General features: G+C 46.6%; 1 protein-coding gene across 2 annotated transcripts in view; it reads left to right on the top strand.

Moving 5' to 3' along the window:
* The window catches only part of LOC143961723 (NACHT, LRR and PYD domains-containing protein 3-like), a 174,766-nt gene that overhangs the window by 58,534 nt on the left and 92,665 nt on the right, over positions 1-23,567 (top strand). Inside the window, exons 2-4 of one of the 2 annotated variants that reach the window (XM_077471054.1) lie at positions 4,301-4,368; positions 6,220-6,522; positions 14,974-15,012. In XM_077471054.1, the coding sequence (XP_077327180.1) occupies positions 4,332-4,368; positions 6,220-6,522; positions 14,974-15,012 (379 nt within the window). In that variant the 5' untranslated portion in view covers positions 4,301-4,331. The remainder of the gene's footprint in view (positions 1-4,300; positions 4,369-6,219; positions 6,523-14,973; positions 15,013-23,567) is intronic. The other variant, XM_077471053.1, reaches the window with a different exon arrangement.

Below are 23,567 nucleotides of genomic sequence, written 5' to 3'. Positions count from 1 at the left end.
TTCGACAATCTCATGGAAATCTTTCCACTGGTAATACATATGTGTTATATAACAGATAATTCATCTTCACTTTGTATTGGAAGTTACTCTGGCGGCTGTGTTCCATGCCCATATAGCCTAGAGAATGTACATCTTTTTACATTGTAATACATCTGTTGTGGCCATATTTTGATCTCATACTGTCACTGTATAGGCTGTTTTCATCAAGATAAAAATATGGCAACAACAGATGTGTTGCAATGTAAAAAGATGTACATTCTCGAGGCTATATGGGCATGGTACGCAGCCACCTGAGTAACCTTGTGGATGCCCATGCTTTCAAAAACCAGCCCTGTAAAAAATTTCATACCAGCCTCGCAGCATTATTATATCAGCCCAACAGGATAACGTCATTATTTTCTTGTTCATGAAATGGAAAACCATACATTTTAAAGCACATTTGATGAAGAGAGTATTATATATAGATATGAAATCACAATCACATAGGGCTTTATATATATATATATATATATATATATATATATATATATATATATATATATATATACAAATTCCAGTTAATAGTGGTAAGTGATCAATCATCAAGGGGGACCCCAGGAACTCAGAACGTGGGGGGAACACCTTCTGCAGAAAGAATACTCTAAGGTAAGGGGGGTGGGTTACTAATATAAGGAGGAAACCCTTTATATCAGTGCCCCTTATATTATCATATTCACTCCCCCTTACATCAGTGACCCCCCCCGACTGGCCTGGCGGTGCTTTCACTGACCTCCTCTCAGGTGCACTGTGCAGGGCTCAGTCAGTCGGCTCCAGCTTGGTGGCTCTGGTTTTATCCTATAGTCTCCTGTCCACAGTCCCCCCAAGTCTGACTTCTCCCATGACCCCCATCCCGGCGGTGCTCCCACTCTTGACTCCTCTCCAGACTCCCTCAGAGACTGCAGATATGCTACAGGAGATGGTCAGAGACTGCAGACTTGATGCAAGAGCTCAATGCAGCCTCACCAGTGCCCATCAAATGCAGCCTCACTGTGCCCATCAAATGCAGCCTTACTGTGCCCATCAAATGCAGCCTTACTGTGCCCACCAAATGCAGCCTCACTGTGCCCACCAAATGCAGCCTCACTGTGCCCATCAAATGCAGCCTTACTGTGCCCACCAATGCAGCCTCACTGTGCCCACCAAATGCAGCCTCACTGTGCCTATCAAATGCAGCCTCACTGTGCCCATCAAATGCAGCTTTACTGTGCCGTGAATGCAGTCTCACTGTGCCCATCATTGCAGCCCCTCCTGTGCCCCATGTCCCAGTCTGCAGTCCCTGTCTGTGGGAAGGTGTGTTGTTGATGCTTGGTACGGTACCTTGCATGCCAGCAGGATATCCATGACGGCCAGCAGCAGGCAGGGTCTGTTCTCGTTTTGGATGGGTATGGTGCTCCTTCCAGAGTATCTGTCTGATGTGAGATGGAGTGGTCCCTGGCCACCTACACCTGCAGCCGTCCTCATTTTCCGGCCCCAGTCAGCCTGTCATCTGGTCCTGGGGAAGTGGAGAGCACTGGGTGGGAGTTGGAGAGAAGGGGGAGCAGAGAGTACTGGCAGGGTTGGAGAACACATGGGTGGGGGCAAAGAGTGAGGGGGAGTGGAGATCACAGGGGTGGGGAGCGGAGAGCGCTGGGGGGGAACTTGAGAGCACTGGGGGGCCAATAAGAACAGGGGTAGAGAGCATGGTAGGCTGAGAGCACTGGGGGGCTAAGAATGTGGGGTGGTGAAGAGCACTGGGGGGGCAGAAAAACAGGGGTGGAGAGCATGGGGGCTGGAGAGTACTGGAAGGGTACAAAGAGCAGGGGGAGTGGAGAGCAATGGGGGGGAGCTTGAGAGCACTAGTGGGGGCCAGAAAGAACAGGGGTGGAAAGCACAGGGGACTAGAGAGCACTATGGGGGGTGGAGAGCACATGGGTGAGGGCAAAATGCAGGGGGAGTGGAGAGTACAGGGGTGGGGAGTGGAGAGTTCTGGGGGGAGCCAAAAAGAAGAGGGGTGGAGAACATGGAGGGTAGAGAGCACTGGGGGGGCTGGAGAGCACCAGGGGGGCAGAAAGAACAGGGGTGGGGAGAATGGGGGGCTGGAGAGCACTGGGGTGGGGGCTGGAGAGTGATGGGGAGAGCTGAAGAGCACTGGGGGGAAAGAACAGGGGGAGAGCACTGGGGGGGAGAGGAGAGCCCTGGGGGGGAAGAAAAGGGGAGAGCACTGGGGGGAAAGAACAGGGGGGAGAGCACTGGGGGGAGTGGAGGGCACTGAGGGGGCAGAGCACTGGGGGGAAAGAACAGGGGGGAGAGCACCGTGGGAATAACAGGGGGAGAGCACTGGGGAGAGAACAGGGGGGAGAGCACTGGGGAGAGAACAGGGGAGAGAGCACTGGGAAGAGAACAGGGGGGAGAGCACAGAGGGGAGAGGACTGGGGTGAGTGGAGAGCACTGTGGGGGAGCACTGGGGGGAGTGGAGAGCACAGGGGGAGAGCACGGAGGATAGAGTACTGGAGAGCACTGTGGGGGGGAACGGGGGGCACTGGGGGGAGTGGAGAGCACTGGGGGAGAACAGGGGGGGAGAGCACTGGGGGGAGTGGAGAGCACTGGGATGGTGGCTAGAGAAGGATGGGGAGAGCTGGAGAGCAGGGGGGCAGCAAGAACAGGGGAGGAGAGAACTGTGGGGGGCAGGAGAGTGTGGTGGTGGAGGAGAGCACGGGGAGGCAGGAGAGTGTGGTGGTGGAGGAGAGCACTGGGGGGGGGGGCAGGAGAGTGTGGAGGAGAGCACTGGGGGGCAGGAGAGTGTGGTGGTAGAGGAGAGCACTGGGGGGCAGGAGAGTGTGGTGGTGGAGGAGAGCACTGGGGGGGGGCAGGAGAGTGTGGTGGTGGAGGAGAGCACTGGGGGGGCAGGAGAGTGTGGTGGTGGAGGAGAGCACTGGGGGGCAGGAGAGTGTGGTGGTGGAGGAGAGCACTGGGGGGGCGCAGGAGAGTGTGGTGGTGGAGGAGAGCACTGGGGGGGCAGGAGAGTGTGGTGGTGGAGGAGAGCACTGGGGGGGCAGAGAGCACAAGGTGAACTGGGGACAGTAAATTAAGTTGGATAGGAGAATCGGCAGGGGGGCCCCTCGCAGCCCCCCACTCGAACCTCCTATCCAGGCACTGTGTGGCACACAGGGCGGGCTGTACCTGCAGCATCTCCTCCTCTGGATCACAACACTGGCTGGCTCTGTGTTCGGCGACCGCTCTGTAACACGGCCCCACCCCCCAGACGGCTCATGTGATAGGCGGAACGTTGATTCTATCTACTATCACACGAGCAGGTCTGGGGGGGCGGGACTGTGTTACAGCGTGGGCGCCGAACACAGAGACTCCATTAAGAGACTGTGTTATCTTCTAAAATAAATAACCCAAAAGAGGATCCAGTGTCAAAGACCTCAAGACCTCAAATTTTGTGTGTCGGAAATTCCGATGGAAAAAGTCAGATGGAGCCTACACACGGTCAGAATTTCCATCAACAAACTCTGATCGCACATTTTCCGTCGGAAAGTCCAACCATGTGTATGCGGCATAGAGTCTTTGTCGTTTTATAACATTTGTAACCTGTGGTTCATCAGAAGGTTATTCTTCATATCTCCTTCAGAATTCATATGATTAATTATAATTTAATATCAGAAAACCTGACATAACATTATAGTCTGGGCTGAAGGACACACACAAATCTCTCCTATTAAAGTGTACTGTACACCTTTCCCTCACAAAGTGGTCACTAAAGAGCCACACAATGTGTTGTTTGTGTTTTAACCTGTTTTTCTGATCAATAAATACCGACCATCCTGAAGAATCCTCTTGGAAGCATCTTATTAGTGAATGGAGGTCTCTGCTGACCACACACGGCTTCCATTTTGGGGTCTTCTCCTTTTTATCACCTGACCTCTCTGTAGACATCTTACTGGCTGATACTTTGGTGCCACTTAGTAACAGTCTTGGCTATGAATGGAACAGATTTGTGGAGGTGACACCTAAAAATACGAGTCTGTATAAATGATGGCCCTAAACAGGGTAGGATTCCTTTGTGACCCCGATATAACAACTAGAGGAATGCCGAGTAGAAGGTTATGATTGATACTCATAGTTATGGGTTGAAAATGACAGAAATCCATCCAATTCTAATTCTTTCTAACTGGACAACCAGTAAGCCAATTGTTATCCACAGAAGGGAACAAATCCTCCTTATTGATTCCATTCATTGTACTACAAATGAGTTTATTATTGTTTGTGCCTCTTCCAGGTGATGTCATCTCGGGTCATCTCCTGATATCATGGCGACCTCTTCCTCCTCATCCTCCTCCTCACAAGGTATGACTGCTGATCCTGACAACCCTTTCCAATGTTTTCCTCCATCTCACATCTCCAGGGATTGGAATTAGATGATAGGACATCTTAAGTCTCCATAGTCTGGACATTTCCAGTAGACATCTGGTCAGTCCACTCATTAGAAGAGTTCAGGAGTTTTTATCAATTCCACCATCAAATTCCCGTCTCTTCAGATTTTATTTATCATTGATGATCCATAATGACTGGGGGACCCCAAATTTTATGGCTATTTGTGTAGTAGTCGGAGGAATCCTTTGTCTATAATCCTATGGAGAAAACAGCCCAGTGTCACATGACACATACTGCTGGGAGATTTTGGGGTAATCGGAGTTCTTAGTTCACACTGATCAGACACATCATTATTCATGGGGGAAGGTTATTTAAAGAGGAAGTAAACCCTGATGGGTTTACTTCCTCTTTTTTTCCCTGCAAAGGTAAAGCATAATGGACTACTATGCATCGCATAGTAGCTCATTATGTGTCACTTACCTGACACAGGAGCCAGCGAAGTCGCCGCTGTCCCCTGTAGTCCGCCGCATCCATGTTGCTCGTGGCGTCTCGCAGCTCCGACGAATCACAGCGGCGAAGCCGCGATGACGTCACTCCCGCGCATGCGCACGGGAGTCGCGTCTCGCAGCTCCGCCGCTGCCATTCGGCGAGGCCGCGATGACGTCACTCCCGCGCATGCGCACGGGAGTCGACAAATTAGGCAAATCCATTCTTGGACTTGCCGCATTTAGTGCGCCTGCGCGCCGCTGTCTACGGCGCATGCGCCGTAGACAGCGGTGCCCGTTTTTGGGCAAATATCTCCTAAACCATATAGGTTTAGGAGATATTGCTTGGACCTACAGGTAAGCCTTAATCTAGGCTTACCTGTAGGTCCAAGTGGTTTGGAAGGGTTTACTTCCTCTTTAAAGGTTTTATACATATATTGTTTTAGTTGGTTAGCACTCTCGCCTAGCAGTAAGAAGGGTCGCTGGTTCGAATCCCAACCACGATACTACCTGCCTGGAGTTTGCATGTTCTCCCTGTGCCCGCGTGGGTTTCCTCCGGGTACTCCGGTTTTCTCCCACACTCCAAAGACATGCAGGTAGGTTAATTGGCTACTGTCCAAAATTGACCCTAGTATATGAATGGGGACCTTGGATTGTGGGCTCCTTGAAGGTAGGGACCAATGTGAGTGTGCGATGTACAGGGATAGGGACAATTGTTGACACTCACAGGTTGAACTGGATGGACTGGTGTCTTTATTCAACCTTGCTAACTATGAAACAATCAATAAACATGAGGTTTAAAATGATCATCCATACATATACATTAGGAGATCTGTATATAAAATAATTACTATGAGTTTGTGTCATTTGTACAGTCATCACTAATAATCCCCGTAATTTGTCTAATAGATTTACTTCCTATGATCATCAGCTCATAATATATTATTTTCTTGAAATACCTCAACCGGTAAGATATGGCATTATGACCATTAGATGGAGCTGATGATCATAGGAAATAAACATATTAGACACATTATAGGGATGATTTACAAAGGTGATTTTTTTTTTTAAATAGCCCCCCCCCCTAGGTGTTTGTACCCAATATTAATCCATCTGAGAGGTAATTTACCACTATGGAGGCAATCATATTGGATTACCACAGGGAATCCAATCCCTCCATAGGATAATGTACATATAGACATATTTGGGGATCATTTCTTTCCCTTCTATATGCTTTTTATAGCATTGCTGGCTGCCAGCACAGACTTATCTGCTGTCATGTGTCAGAAATCCTCCAATCAGGATGAAGGTTTATGATTGCCGATTGTCCTCTCTGCAGGGTCGGCTCCTGGTGTCCTGGGAAAGAGGAAACAAACCCCCGGGGATCTTATCATATATTCTCTGGAGGATCTGAAAGGAAGTGACTTCAAGAGATTTAGGAACAAATTGTCTGATTTCTCCTATAAAGATGAACGTCCCATCCCCCGAGGAAAACTAGAAAATGCAGACTGGATCACCACCAAGGACATCCTGATAGACACATATGGAGAAGAAGGGGCTCTGGATGTCACCATTCATGTCCTTAAACTGATCAGTCTGATGGGACCCGCAAATGACCTCCAGGAGAGGAGAGCACAACATGGTGAGTTCCCACCTATAATGACCATTTCCTACAAATTCCTGATCAATATCTGTGTGAGGAAGAACTAGGAATGTCCTCCAGGGAAAGCCAATGACTACAGTTTGGGTTTGTACCGAACTTTTGGCTTTTTGGGTACCGAACCCGAATAATTGACTGTATGTTCGGGTTCGGGTCCGGTGTTCGGCAACGTAATGGCACATTTTAATAAGCCCTGCAGCAGTCAATCAACATTTGTTTAACTGGTGTGCCCTTAGAAGCCATCAAAGCCATGCCTACTAATGGCATGGCTGTGATTGGACAGTGCAGCATGTGACCCAGCCTCTATTTAAGCTAGAGGCACACAGCATATCACATCACTCTGCTTTAGACAGTGTAGGGAAAGGTTCCTGGCTGCTGCTGCTGCTGTGAGGGATAGAATTACATAATAGGAGTCCTGATTCTGAAATCTATTCTAATTAGTCAGCGATCTACATTGATTTAGTTGTGTGGGTGCAGTGCACAAGCTTTTTACATGTCACTGAGAGAAAAGATAGTGTGTAGGGCAAGGTTCCTGTTGCTGCTTTGAGGGAGAGAGAATTATGTAGGAGTCCAGATTCAGAAATCTATTCTAATAATTCAGCGATCTACATAGATTTACCTGGTTGGGTTGCAGTGTCTTTTTACACTGCCATGAGCCCAGTGCCAGAGAGAATATAACTTTTATCTGCGAGCTCAGTGCACCAGCACTGCATATGTTACTGTGAGATACACCCTTTACATACAATTCGGAGGAAGAGGTGGTGGTTGCACAGAGCCACCAGCACAGCAGAAGAGGGAGCAAGGTGCAAAAGCGGAGTGTCCGTCCCCTAGACAGTACGCCTCCTACTGCCCAAAGCAGCAAGGGACCGGGCACACCAAAGCCAGGTCCAAGGAGTTCCCTAGCGTGGCAGTTCTTCAGAAAATGTGCTGATGACGAGACACGAGTGGTTTGCACGCTGTGCAATCAGAGCCTGAAGCGAGGCATAAACGTTCTCAACCTGAGCACAACCTGCATGACCAGGCATCTAAGTGCAAAGCACGAGCTGCAGTGGAGTAGACACCTCAAAAACCAAGAAAGGTCTCTGGCTCCTCCTGCTTCCTCTTCTGCTGCAGTCTTGGCCTCTTCATCCACCTCTGTAGTGACAGTGGCACCTGCCAACCCACAAACAGAGGATCTGCCAGCAACACTACCACCTGGGTCACCAACCATCTCCACAACGTCCCATGGAAGCGTTCAGCTCTCTATCTCCCAAACACTGGAGCGGAGGAAGTATCCCCCTAGCCACCCACGATCCCTGGCCTTTAATGCCAGCATTTCAAAATTCCTCGCATTTGAAATGCTGTCATTCCGTCTGGTGGAGACGCAGAGTTTTAAAAGCCTGATGGCATTGGCTGTCCCACAGTACGTCGTTCCCAGCCGCCACTACTTTTCCGGGCGAGCCATCCCTTCCCTGCACAACCAAGTGGGGGACAAAATCAGGTGTGCACTGCGCAACGCCATCTGTGGCAAGGTCCACCTAACTACGGATGCGTGGACCAGTAAGCATGGTCAGAGATGTTATATCTCCCTAACAGCACACTGGGTAAATGCAGTTGCAGCTGGGCCTGAGGCGGATAGCAGTTTGGCGCATGTCCTTCCACCGCCGAGGATTGCAGGGCGCTTTAGTTTGCCTCCTGTTGCTAACTCCTCCTACTCCGCTCCCTCATCTTCTACCGCCTCCTCATCCGGTCAGCGTAACACCTTCACCACCAACTTCAGCACAGCCAGGGGTAAACAACAGCAGGCAGTTTTAAAACTTTCCTGTTTGGGGGAAAAACCCAACACCATGCAGGAGTTGTGGAGGCACATGGAACAACAGACCGATGAGTGGTTGGTGGCAGTGAGCCTTAAGCCCGGCCTGGTGGTGTGCGATAATGGGCGAAATCTCATAGCAGCTCTGGGCCTAGCCGGTTTTACGCACATCCCTTGCCTGGTGCATTTGCTGAACTTGGTGGTCCAGAGGTTCCTTAAACATGACCCCGATATTCCAGAGCTGTCAGCGATGCAGCGTAACTTTGGCCTTCCCGCTCACCGCCTCATATGCGACGTGCCCACAAGGTGGAACTCCACCTTGCACATGCTGGCATTGTATACACACAGGATATAGTATATCATACCGTGCATTGCGTTCTTTCTAATAAAGAAAAAAATAGCTAGATCAAGGTTTAATCCGGGTCAGTACCAGATTTCGTTTTAGGGTCAAAGGTCAGAGGTCATGTTAGGGGTCAGGGTTAGTGTATTTTGGGTAGGTTTCTTTTTTAACCACTTAGGGACTGAGCCTCTTTCTGAGATTTGGTGTTTACAAGTTTTTTTTTTTTGCTAGAAAATTACTTAGAACCCCAAACATTATATATTTTTTTTCTAACACCCTAGAGAATAAAATGGCAGTCATTGCAATACTTTCTGTCACATCGTGTTTGCACAATGGTCTTACAAGCACACTTTTTTTGGAAAAAATACACTTTTTCTAAATAAAAAAAATAAGACAACAGTTAACTTAGCCCATGTTTTTATATTGTGAAAGATAATATTACGCCGAGTAAATTGATACCCAACATGTCATGTTTCAAAGATGTGCCCGCTCGTGGAAAGGCAACAAACTTTTACCCTTAAAAATCTGTATAGGCAACATTTAAAAAATTCTACAAGTTGCATGTTTTGAGTTATAGCGAAGGTCTAGGACTAGAATTATTGCTCCCGCTCTCCTGATCGCAGCGATACCTCACATGTGTGGTTTGAACACCATTTTCATATTTGGGTGCTGATCGCGTATGCGTTCGCCTCTGCACGCGAGCTCAGCGGGACAGGGTGCGTTTAAATTTTCTTATTTATTTTACCTTTTATTTATTTTTTTTACACTGTTCTTTTTAAAAAAAATTGTGTCACTTTTATTCCTATTACAAGATATGTAAACATCACTTGTAATAGAAAAAAGGCATGACAGGACCTCTTAGGCCCGTTTCACACGTGCGGACAGTAAGTCCGTATTTCATCCACCCCTTTTCAGATGAAATACGGATATACATGCATCCCTATGGGATAGCAGATGTCTCCGGATGAACATCCACTGACACCCGATATCATCCGTCCCCGCTCTGGTCCGATTCTGCAGACAGAGGAAAATCCTATTTTTCTATCCGTCTGCAGAGCGGATCAGATGAACATGGACAGACGGTCTGTGTTCATCCGATCCCCCCATAGGGGAGAGCGGAGATCTGACAGGGCGGTCCCTGCACAGTATGCAGGGACCGCCCTGTCATCCGCCAGCTCAGTGAGGATCAACAGAGCGATCCCCACTGATCCCCGCTGAGCAAGAGGATGTTCAAGGGGCGGATCATCACGGATCCGTCCTGTGTGAAAGGACCCTTAAATATGAGATCTGGGGTCAAAAAGACCTCAGATCTCATATTTACACTAAAATGCAATAAAAATGCAATAAAAGAAATCTCTTTAAGAGCTGTGAGCAGAAGTGACGTTTTGTTTTCGTTTCTGCCCTGCAATAGTATGGAGACAGGTGGGGGCCATCTTCCACTCACTCAGCTCCATGCCACACACAGGAGAGGATGTGATCGCCTCTGCCTCTAGCAACGGCTCTGGTAAGCGGTGGAGGGCACCGGAGAGCGGCGGGAGGGGGGCCCCTCTCCCGCCGTTGATAATGGATCTTGCAGTGAATCCGCCTCAGAGACCACTTTTATCGGAAACCAGACTGCTCACTGAAGAAGAGGATACCGGGGTTATGGTAGCTGTTGCCATAAGAACAATATCCCTTTTCAAAGTGCCGATGTATATCAGCATCAGAAAGTGGTTAAACATTTTCTAAATTAGTATCAGTGTCAGATTTTTTAGGTAGGATAAAAAAGCAAACTGTCTGCAATGTTTTTTAGGCCGTACTACGGGTACAAATCTCAAACAACAGTGTCGGTGTCATTGTTACCAAAAGAAGCTCAATTTGTCCTGAAATTAACCACTTGCCGACCGCCGCACGACGATATACGTCGGCAGAATGGCACGGGCAGGCATATGGGCGTATATATAAGTCCCTGCCTGCCCGCGGGTGGGGGGCCCGATCGGGCCCCCCCCCGGTGCCTGCGGCGGTCGGCATTTCTTCGAGAGCGATCCGGGATGAGGGGGCGGCCATTCATTCATGGCCACCCCCTCGCGATCGCTCTCGACGAATGGAAATCCCCGGTGACATCACTTCCTCTCCTGTAATGTAAACACAGGAGAGGAAGTGATGTATTCTCTCCTCCGTGTCGGTATTTTCCGTTCCGACACGGAGGAGAGCGGATCGGTGAGTTGCACCAACACTCTACACACACAGTAGAACATGCCAGGCACACTCACACCCCCCCTTTACCCCCCGATCACCCCCCCAATTACCCCTGCCCCCCAGTCACAGTGACACCAATGTCATATTTTTTTTTTTTTTTTTTTTTTTTGCATTGGTGTCATTTGTGACTGTAATAACTGTTAGGGCAGTTAGAGTTAGCCCCCTTTAGTTCTAATGTACCCCCCTAACCCCCCCAATAAAGGTTTAACCCCGTGATCACCCCCCGTCGCCAGTGTCACTAAGGCTGGGTTCACATTGCAGCGGTTTATGAGAACGAATGTGATTCGCACCGCACTGCAGTGCAAATCACATCCGATCTCTGTGCGATTCGAGTTCAGCCATTCGCCGCACCCGCCGCACCCGCCGCACCCGCCGCAAATTCGCACGGGACCCTTTTTTTGGCCCGCAGCAGAATCGGATCGCATGGGTGTTCACACCATGCGATCCGAGTTTGCAGATCGCACTGCGATATGCGAACTGATCTGGGGGTGTCAGTAACATTTCACTGACACTCCCAGCAGTTCGCATAGGGCAGTGTGAACTGCCGCCGGGAGGCATGCGATGCGGGAACCCGCCGCGCATTCGTGGCGTTCCCGCATCGCTCCAGTGTGAACCCAGCCTAATAAGCGATCGTTTTTCTGATTGCTGTATTAGTGTCACAGGTGACGCTAGTTAGGCAGGTAGGTATTTAGGTTCGCCGCAGCTTTTTATAGCGCCAGGGACCCCCATATACTACCGCATAAAGCCCCCTGATTGCCCCCTAGTTAACCCTTTCACCAGTGATCACCATATAACTGTTACAGGTGACGCTGGTTGGTTAGTTATTTTTTTATAGTTTCAGGGCACCCGCCATTTATTACCTAATAAAGGTTTAACCCCCTGATCACCCGGCGGGTGTCATTTGTGACTAATAACTGTTAGGGCAGTTAGGGTTAGCCCCCTTTAGTTCTAAGGTACCCCCCTAACCCCCCCAATAAAGGTTTAACCCCGTGATCACCCCCCGTCGCCAGTGTCACTAAGGCTGGGTTCAGATTGCAGCGGTTTGAGAACGGATGTGATTCGCACCGCACTGCAGTGCAAATCACATCCGATCTCTGTGCGATTCGAGTTCAGCCATTCGCCGCACCCGCCGCACCCGCCACACCCGCCGCACCCGCCGCAAATTCGCACGGGACCCTTTTTTTGGCCCGCAGCAGAATCGGATCGCATGGGTGTTCACACCATGCGATCCGAGTTTGCAGATCGCACTGCGATATGCGAACTGATCTGGGGGTGTCAGTAACATTTCACTGACACTCCCAGCAGTTCGCATAGGGCAGTGTGAACTGCCGCCGGGAGGCATGCGATGCGGGAACCCGCCGCGCATTCGTGGCGTTCCCGCATCGCTCCAGTGTGAACCCAGCCTAATAAGCGATCGTTTTTCTGATCGCTGTATTAGTGTCACAGGTGACGCTAGTTAGGCAGGTAGGTATTTAGGTTCGCCGCAGCTTTTTATAGCGCCAGGGACCCCCATATACTACCGCATAAAGCCCCCTGATTGCCCCCTAGTTAACCCTTTCACCAGTGATCACCATATAACTGTTACAGGTGACGCTGGTTGGTTAGTTATTTTTTTATAGTTTCAGGGCACCCGCCATTTATTACCTAGTCTCACTAGTGTACCCCTAAATTTAGGGGTGTCTACTTTCCAAAATGGGGTCATTTGGGGGGGGTTTGTGCCATCTTGGCATTTTATGGCCTTCAAAACTGTAACGCCCTTAGAAAGCCTGAAGGCGGTGCTTGGTTTTCGGGGCCCCGTACGCGGCTAGGCTCCCAAAAAGTCCCACATATGTGGTATCCCCGTACTCAGGAGAAGCAGCAGAATTTATTTTGGGGTGTCATTTCACATATGCCTATGGCATGCGTGAGCAATATATCATTTAGTGACAACTTTGTGAAAAAAAAAAAAAAAAAAAAAAGTTTGTAATTTTCCCGCAACTTGTGGCAAAATATAAAATATTCCATGGACTCAACATGCCTCTCAGCAAATAGCTTGGGGTGTCTACTTTCTAAAATGGGGTCATTTGTGGGGGTTTTGTGCCATCTTGGCATTTTATGGCCTTCAAAACTGTAATAGGTAGTGAGGAGTGAAGTCAAATATTTACGCCCTTAGAAAGCCTGAAGGCGGTGCTTGGTTTTCGGGGCCCCGTACGCGGCTAGGCTCCCAAAAAGTCCCACATATGTGGTATCCCCGTACTCAGGAGAAGCAGCAGAATTTATTTTGGGGTGTCATTTCACATATGCCCATGGCATGTGTGAGCAATATATCATTTAGTGACAACTTTGTGAAAAAAAAAAAAAAAAAAAAAAAGTTTGTAATTTTCCCGCAACTTGTGGCAAAATATAAAATATTCCATGAACTCAACATGCCTCTCAGCAAATAGCTTGGGGTGTCTACTTTCTAAAATGGGGTCATTTGTGGGGGTTTTGTGCCATCTTGGCATTTTATGGCCTTCAAAACTGTAATAGGTAGTGAGAAGTGAACTCAAAAATTTACGCCCTTAGAAAGCCTGAAGGCGGTGCTTGGTTTTCGGGGCCCCGTACGTGGCTAGGCTCCCAAAAAGTCCCACATATGTGGTATCCCCGTACTCAGGAGAAGCAGCAGAATTTATTTTGGGGTGTCATTTCACATACGCCCATAGCATGTGTGAGCAATATATCATTTAGTGACAACTTTGTGTAAAAAAAAAAAAAAAAATTTTTTTTGGTCATTATTCAATCGCTTGAGGCAAAAAAATAAAATATTCAATGGGCTCAACATGCCTCTTATCAATTTCCTTAGGGGGTCTACTTTCCAAAATGGGGTCATTTGGGGGGGTTTTGTACTGCCCTGCCATTTTAGCACCTCAAGAAATGAGATAGGCAGTCGTAAACTAAAAGCTGCGTAAATTCCAGAAAACGTACCTTAGTTTGTAGATGTGACAACTTTTGCGCAAACCAATAAATATACAATTATTGACTTTTTTTTTACCAAAGACATGTGGCTGAATACATTTTGGCCTAAATGTATGACTAAAATTGAGTTTATTGGATTTTTCTAATAACAAAAAGTAGAAAATATCATTTTTTTTCAAAATTTGCGGTCTTTTTACGTTTATATCGCAAAAAATAAAAATCGCAGAGGCAATCAAATACCATCAAAAGAAAGCTCTATTTGTGGGAAGAAAAGGACGCAAATTTTGTTTGGGTACAACATTGCATGACCGCGCAATTACCAGTTAAAGCAGCGCAGTGCCAAAGTGTAAAAAGACCTCTGGTCATTTACCAGCAAAATGGTCCGGTCTGAAAGTGGTTAATATGGTATAATCCTCCTGGATACACAATGTAGTTGGGATGATATGTACAGATTTACTAACACAGGTCAAAGTTGTAAAATTGTGTTCAGGCATTAACATTTGTTTTCCCCTCAGTCACTAAGGGGTTAAACAATCTTTACTGAGGGAGTTTACAGAATAAAATACATTTGGGTATAAAATTGTGGATGAAGGAAAAGGCTACAGAGTTCAGGAACATTGTAAAATGGAAGCAGAGTAACACTTCTCCAGGATGCCGGCAGTCAGTCACCATAACACAATGATATCACTCAGCATGCCGAGCAGAGCAATACAATCACAGCCACTTGTCTATTATACAGAACCTCCATATTTATAGCTGTATTCCTAGGAGATCCTCATGATTGTTGCTCGGGGTTCTGAGCCTTGTGCCCCATGCATCCATCTCAACCTCCATCAGAAAGAGGAGTCAAGGCTCCAGATTCTAGGTGTGTGCCTGTAATCCCTGCATAGAGAATTGGGGGCTTTTCTGGTCCCCCCACCATGGTCACATGTCACTGCAATGTGTGGAGATGTTACCAGGCAGACAAAGACTCTCCCCATCACCTGGAGGAGGAGAGACCCCAATCTACAGAGGGTTGGTGGGATGATGGTGTCTGGGAGGATCTGCTACACTAATAACTCTCTTAGTTATTATTTTATACATTTCAGAGGTTTGTCAGGACTAATCGCTTCCCTAATCTTATTTCCAGCCAAACCGAAGAAGATGACACATGACAACAGATTATCAGGTTAGTAGGACATCCATGTTTCATATGAAATCTCTTCTGGATGAACATTTTGTTTTTTATTGTAGTCCAGATCAGTGGTGGAACTGCCAGGGTTGCAAAGATTGCACTTAAGACCGGGCCCTGGCGTTCTGCCGCTGAAGGGGGCCCAAGATGGCAGGAAGGGGGCCAACTGCAGAACATGGGCTCAGTTCAGACTGTTGTGATTCCAAGTTGCAATTGTGTGATTTGACATTGCAGTCTATGGCCACTCAAATCACACCAACGCCCTAGAAAAGTATTCAACGCCCTAGAAAAGTTCTATGTACACACACAGTGGCTTAAAGAACAAATCCACGTTCAATCCCAAATCTAGCTGTAACCAGCAGATTGAGGTTTTTTTAAAAAATGGTGGAGAAGGAGATAAAAACTATAATACCAGAGAAACCAAAGAAGATTGATAGGGTATGGCAAGGCATTAAGAAATTGGAAAAAACAAAAAAATATAGTGATAAGACCTGCAGATAAAGGGGTGGGGATTGGTAGTTCTAACCAAAGAGAATTGTGGAGCAGAATTAGAAAGATTGGTGAGGGATAACACAACATACCAAGTATTAACCACTTGCTTACTGGGCACTTAAACCCCCCTCCTGCCTAGACCAATTTTCAGCTTTCAGCGCTGATGCACTTTGAATGACAATTGCGCAGTCATGCAACACTGTACCCAAATGACATTTTTATCATTTTTTCCCCACAAATAGAGCTTTCTTTTGGTGGTATTTAATTACAGCTCGGAGTTTTATTTTTTGCTAAACAAACAAAAAAAGATGCAAAATAAAAAATAAAATAAAAAATCATGTTTAATAGTTTGTTATAAAATTTTGCAAACAGGTCATTTTTCTCCTTCATTGAAATGCGCTGATGAGGCGGCACTGGTGGGCACTGATAGGCACGGTCAAGGTGGCACCGATAGGCACGGTTAAGGTGGCACCGATAGGCACGGTTAAGGTGGCACCGATAGGCACAGATAAGGCGGCACTGATAGGCACAGATAAGGCAGCACTAATGGACAAAGATAAGGCGGCACTGATGGACACAGATAAGGCGGCACTGATGGGCAAAGATGGGCACAGATAAGATGGGTGGCACGGATGGGTGGCATGGATGGGCACGGATGGGTACAACTGATAGATGGGACTGATGGGTACTGATAGGTGGCACTGATAGGTGGCTCTGATAGGTGGCACTGCTGGTCATTGATGGGCGGCACTGATGGGCACTGGTAGATGACACTGATGGGCACGGATATGTGGCATATGAGGTGCAGCACTGTTGTTGAGGAAGATTGTGGGCACTGATAGGTGGCACTGTGGGCACTGATGGGTGGCACTATGGGCACTAATGGGTGGCACTATGGGCGGCACTTTTACTGTAAGTAGGTTGCACTGGCAGGGGGCAGGTGGGCACTGATGACTTGGCCGTGATCGGGACTGAAGTCCCTCTCACGGCCGACGGTGGTCGGCTTGACAGCGCGAGGAGGAACAACTGCCGATTACCGGCTCTGTTGTGATCACATGATCAGCTGTCATTGGCTGACAGCTGATCACGTGGTAAGGGGTCGGGATCGACCCCTTGCTCCGATCCGTGATCAGGCGAGTCTCAAAGACTCGCTGATCACAGAGCGCACCGCGCGTGCCCCTCAGGGGGCGCGCAGGCCGCTCGTGCACGGGACGACGTCAATAGACGTAGTCCCGGCAAAGCAGGTCCACGCTGTAGCCGTCATTCGGCTATAGCGCGGATCTCAAGCGAAGAAGAATCCCAATAAGGAATTTAGATCCAAACTAAAAGAATTTCTAAAACAAGGGGATTGCAGATAAAATATTAAACAAAAAAGAGGGTCGATATTTATTGTCCGATGCACCAAAAATACTGGTTATTTACCAGGTACCGAAAGTCCATAAACATAAAACAAAAGCACCAAGTAGGCCCATAATTAGCGGCATAGGGTCAGTACATTCTAGGCTAGGAGAATACCTATATGTGTTTTTGCAACCTCTGGCAGGAAAGGGACAAGCCTTTATCAAGGACAGCAAGGACATCATTCAATTGCTGAGATCTGTTGGGGTTGACGACTCCACGTTGTTGGTAACTATCGACGTGGAGTTGTTATACACCAATATCAGGCAAACTGATGCCTTGGCTGCAGTGGCATGGGCCCTAAAACACTTCTCTGATTTAAGACTAAAGTAGAGAAGGTTTATTCTGGAGGGATTAAGAATGGCCATGGGCAGTAATTTTTTCTGGCATAATCACAAATTTTATAGACAAATCAGGGGGGTGGGAATGGGGAACAAATATGCCCCTAGTGTGGCCAACATTTTCCTGAATAAATGGGAGGCAGAGGAGATATTCAGAAAGTGTTGGCCACACATGGCTGTCTATAGAAGATTTATAGATGACATTATAGTGGTCTGGAAGGGTAGTCGGAAAGAATTAGATGAATTGATCCAACATATAGGTGAGAACCAATATGGGATTAAATTCATATCAGGAAACCATAAACTTTTTGAACCTTGAAATATTCAAAAATGGCAACAAATTGAATACTAGAACTAATTTCAAAGAAACTGACAGGAACGGATATATCCCGTTCACTAGCTGTCATCACCCTCAATGGAAGAGGGCAATCCCGAAAGGGCAATTTATCAGGAATAAATGTAACTGTAATTTGATGGTAGATTACCAGGAACATACAGAGGTATTTATAGAGAGGTTTGTGGAAAAGGGGTACAAAAGAAGGGAATTTGAGAAGATCAGAGAGAAAATTGGGCATCTTGATAGGGACAAGCTATTAGAAAGTAAAAATAGACCTTCCATGGGGGACAAGGTACCATTTATTACAGGATTCAACAGTCAGTACAAAACATTAGAAGGGATTATAGCAAAGAACTGGCTCATAATTTGCAATGATCAACATCTGAGCAAAATCCTTCCACGAAAGCCAGAATTTATTTATAGGAGAGTGAAAAGAGTAAGGGATGTTTTTGTAAAAAACGTATCAGATAAACCCAAAAAAATGGCGTTTTTCGACCATAAAGGTTTTTTATAGGTGCGGAAAATGCAAACCTTGCATAGTCACTAATGGGAATAAAAAAACTATAAAATTCCAGTCAGATGTTACGAAACAGGAGTTCGCAATTGATAAACTTATCACATGTGGCAGCACACATGTTACCTACGTGCTGGAGTGCAGCTGTGGGCTCCAGTACGTGGGTAGAACTACCAGAACTTTAACAACACGCATCAGTGAACATGTGAGAAATATTAAAAAAGGATATAAATATCACAGTGTCTCAAAGCACTTTAGGGACACAAACAATAGGGATCCACGCCACCTTAAATTTTACGCAATTGATAAAATATAACAAAATTGGAGGAATTTAAACCTACGTAGAGAGGTATCGCGTAATGAAACATATTGGATTTTTTAATTAAGTACAATGAGGCCTCTAGGAATTAACGTGGAACTTGATATAAATTGTTTCATAGAAGACTATTGACCTACCCATCTGTTCTCTATTTCTCGAGCTGTATTTTTTGGATTTGTAATTTTATTTTATATATTTTTTTATGTTTATTTTTATTATTTTCATTTTTATTTTTATATTTTCTTATTTTTCTTTTTATATTTATTTTTATTTACATTTTTATTCATTTTTTTTTTTATTTCATTTTCTTTTTTTTCTTTTTATAATTTTTTTTTTTGGGAGAACAGATGGATATGTGAATGTTCGAGATTAATTCTAGGAAAAGTAAATATAGAATTATTTATATTAGTTTATTATTTTCTTAATAGAGAATACATTTATTTTAAATTGGTTATTGTAAATTGGTTGTACTTAGGAAATTGATGCAAGTTTTTAATTTTATAGGTTTTAATTAATTAAAAGATTGTGAAAGCTATCCAGCGGTATACATGGGGAAACTCCAGGAAGCGCCAGGAACAAAAATGGTGATCATATCATTTCCGGTAGCACGGGAATAATATAATAGGGAAAATACAGGAATAAAGATGACGGATGGAAGACTTCCGGTGGAGGACTTCTGGTATACAATAGTGTAATATAGAAACAAAGATGGCGAACGGTAGACTTCCAGCGGGGAACTTCCGATATAGTGGGGTTTCCTGGGATGGATGCTAAATTGGTAATTAGTATATTTGGCGGGATTGTAGGATATATAACAGGGAGGATGGAGGCATATGGCAGCTTCCTGATGACGCAAGACAATTTGCAAAATGCGTAGAGGCTGCTGGGAACTCAGTTTCTTCACTTCCGGTATAACGAAAAAGGAGGCTTGGAACGCCCCCCGAGGTTGTGGGATGCACGCCGCTATTTGGAGGGGATAGGAGTGATAGGGTGATAGACCTGAACACCATCCCCACGTACACGGCTGGACATGCTTGGTGCCAACATAGGCACAGGCACATGTGAGTTTAAACTTTGCTTTTTTATCTTTTACATTCTTTTTAATTTACTACACTATGATGGCCATTTATATATCTTTATGAGAAACAATTAGCGCAAGAGGCTCTTACATACTGCTTGGAAAGGCTGTTGGTGAAATCCTTAACGGAGTGGTTATCCTAAATGAACTAAAGGCACATATACAGATTTATCTGGTGAATGGCTATTGCAGCAGGTGGTGGTGAAGTCACTCATTTGGTGGATCAAAGAAGCACTTTATAAAAGAAGCACTTTATACAGGAGGAATTCATTGGCACTGAAGTTATCGCTCACTTAAAGCGGAGGTCCACCCTAAAATGGACCTTCCACTTATCGGATTCCTCCCCCCCTCCGGCGCCACAATTGGCACCTTTCAGGGGGGAGGGGGGTGCAGTTACCTGGATAATCCAGGTAACTGCACCCACTTCCGAGCTAGCTCTCTGTGGAAAGGGGCGTACGTTACGCCCCTTTCCGCAAGCGCCCGCCCCCTTCAGCAAGTGCCCCGCTGCCTGCTGGGAAACACACAGCTCCCAGAGGCAGCGGGGACCGTCCTCATTGCGCAGCGCGGCTCGCGCATGCGCAGTAGGGAACCGGGAAATGAAGCCGAAAGGCTCCATTTCCTGATTCCCATACCCAAGATGGCGGCGGCAGCACTCGAGTGTCGATCTAGAGATCGGCTTCGGGTGCCGACATCGCGGGCGCGCTGGACAGGTAAGTGTCACTATTTTAAAAGCCAGCAGCTGCAGTATTTGTAGCTGCTGGCTTTTAAAAAAAAAAAAAAAACGCGGAGTCCCGGCGGACTCCCGCTTTAAGACATTCATTTTGCACTGGAATTAATTACTTTTTCTGTCTATATACATTTTTTCTGTTCTCTTTTTCCTTCTATTTTTTTGGTTTGTTTACAATAATGAATTGCACTCTGTATAGCAATATGGAATATATATACCTTTATTAAGGGTGTAGCGAGAAGCTTATAGGAGTATTAATTTATGAACGGCACTTTTGGTTTTTATAAGGCACTATGAAAGTGATATTTGACATTTAATAAGTTGTGGTGGTAGTTAGTGCAATCCATATTACAGGTATAAAAAATTCTACAGGTTGCATGTTTTGAGTTACAGAGAAGGTCTAGGACTAGAATTATTGCTCCCGCTCTGCTGATCGCGGCGATACCTCACATGTGTGGTTTAAACACCGTTCTCTTCTGCACGCGAGCTCGGAGGGACGGGGTGCGTTTACATTTTTTCTTATTTATTTGACCTTTTTATTTTTACACTGTTCTTTAAAAAAAAAATTGTCACTTTTATTCCTATTACAAGATATATAAACATCACTTGCAATAGAAAAAAAAGCATGACAGGACCTCTTAGGCCCGTTTCACACGTGTGAACAGTAAGTCCGTATTTCATCCATCCGTTTTCACATGAAATACGGACATACAGGCATCCCTATGGGATAGCAGGTATCTGCGGATTAACATCCACTGACACCCAATATCATCCATCCCCGCTATGGTCCGATTCTGCAGACGGAGGAAAATCCTATTTTTCTATCAGTCTGCAGAGCGGATCGGATGAACATGGACAGACGGTCTGTGTTCATCCGATCCCCCCATAGGGGAGAGCGGAGATCTGACAGGGCGGTCCCTGCACAGTATGCAGGGACCGCCCTGTCATCCACCGGCTCAGCGAGGATCAACAGAGCGATCCCCACTGATCCCCGCTGAGCAAGAGGATGTTCAAGGGGCAGATCATCACGGATCCGTCCTGTGTGAAAGGACCCTTAAATATGAGATCTGGGGTCAAAAAGACCTCAGATCTCATATTTACACTAAAATGCAATACAAATGCAATAAAAAAAATCTCTTTAAGCCCTTGTACACACGGTCGAACATTCTGACAACCAAATCCGTCGGATTTTGTCCGACGGATTTTGTCCGACGGATTTTGTCCGAAACTGTTGCATACACACGGTCGGACAAAGTTGATGGAAAATCCGATGTGATGACGTTATTTAGTTACGACGGGACTACGATCAGGCTAGTAGCCAATAGCTTTGGTGTAGGAATTTGATCTGAGCATGCGTGGCACTTTGTCCGATCGGAATTCTCTACACATGATCGGAGTATGTCCGATCGGAGCATTTTGTCGGAAAATTTTACCAACAAGTTGGAAAACTTGGTCCGTCGGATACTCCTACGGAAACAGTCCGATGGAGACCACACACAGTCGGAATATCCGACAAAACGGTCCGATCGGACACATTCCATCGGAATCTCCGACCGTGTGTACAAGGGCTAAGAGCTGTGGGCAGAAGTGACGTTTTGATGTTGTTTCCTCCCTGCAATAGTATGGAGACGGGTGGGGATCTTCCCCTCCCTCAGCTCCATACCACACACGGGAGAGGACGTGATCGCCTCCGCCTCTATCAACGGCTCTGGTAAGCGGTGGAGGGCACCGGAGAGCGGCGGGAGGGGGGCCCCTCTCCCGCCGTCGATAAGTGATCTTGCAGTGAATCCACCACAGAGACCACTTTTATTGAAAACCAGACCGCTCACTGAAGAATAGGATACCGGGGTTATGGTAGCTGCTGCCATAAGAATAATATCCCTTTTCAAAGCGCCGATGTATATCAGCGTGAGGAAGTGGTTAAACATTTTCTAAATTAGTATCAGTGTCAGTTTTTTTAGGTAGGATAAAAAAAAGCAAAAAGACTGCAATGTTTTTTAGGCCGTACTATGGGTACAAACCACAATTAATAGTGTTAGTGCCAGTGTTACCAAAAGAAGCTCAATTTGTCCTGAAATGAATACGGTATAATCCTCTTGGATACACAGGTCACAGTTGTAAAATTGTGTTCAGGCATTAACGTTTGTTTTCCCCTCAGTCACTAAGGGGTTAAACAATCTTTACTGAGGGAGTTTACAGAATAAAATAGATTTGGGTATAAAATTGTAGATGAAGGAAAAGGCTAAAGAGTTCAGGAACAATGTAAAAGGGAAGCAGGGGGGGCGTGGCTTGCCGTGAGAGAAGATGGCAGCATAACTCCTGAGCTCCATCACACCCTAGCCTCTATTTAGCTAAAGTCGAGGAGACGAATAAGCTTTCATACATCGGATGATGGGGACGGCATCCAGAGGAACCTCACACTCTAGATCGCGATCCCCCAGAGAAAATCTTAATCGAGGAACACAGAATATCTCCGATCTCTTCAGAGCACAGAGGGCCAACATGGCAGCCTCTTCCACAGCCTCCTCACAAGACAGGATAATTTTGTTACCGACCCCCTCTCCTCCCGCACTGACGGATCCCTCACCAGCTGCTCTTCAACAACCGAGCCTACTAGACCTACGCACCGTCGCGGCTGACATTAAGGACACCCTCTTTGCTGCCATCACGGATCTCAGGAATGAGATACATAATATAGCGGGCAGAGTCCATGAGGTGGAGAAAAAGACCGCCATTCAGCAAACTACGATCTCTCGGATGCATCGCTCCATTGACACGCACACTGCCCAACTTAGAGACATCCAGAGACATCCAGAGACATGTCGAGGATTTGGACAATAGGGGCAGAAGACACAACCTTCGGGGGAGAGGACTCCCCGAAAGCGTGGATACCAACCAATTGCTACCAGTGATATCATCACTCTTCAACAAATTGCTAGACAAGCCCAACCAATCTACCATATCAATGGAGAGAATACACAGAGCGCTCAGACCTCGCGGTCGAGACACAGACCCACCGCGAGATGTAGTGTGCTGTCTGTGCGATTATCAACTTAAGGAAGCAATTCTCAAAGAAGCCAGAACGCAGAGACGACTAGAATTCAACGAACATCACATCACCATCTCCCAGGATCTCTCAGCTATCACGCTAAGGAACAGATGGGCCCTCCGCCCCTTGTTGGAGATACTGAAAAGCAAAGGGATACCTTATCGTTGGCGGTTTCCGTTCGGTCTCTCAGCTTCTAACCAGGGAAGAACGGCACTCCTTCGGGTCCCCGAGGATCTAGAAGCCTTCTGTTATGCCATGGACATTCCTCTAGTGTCCCTTCCCAATTGGTATGCAAAA

The sequence above is a fragment of the Lithobates pipiens genome, unplaced genomic scaffold (assembly GCF_037356315.1).
Source record: "Lithobates pipiens isolate NorthernLeopardFrog02 unplaced genomic scaffold, aLitPip1_a1.2 Scaffold_8, whole genome shotgun sequence".
In the NCBI taxonomy this organism is placed as follows: Eukaryota; Metazoa; Chordata; class Amphibia; order Anura; family Ranidae; genus Lithobates; species Lithobates pipiens.
The sequence above is the reverse complement of the archived record's forward strand: the minus strand, read 5'-3'. Positions and strand labels throughout refer to the sequence as shown.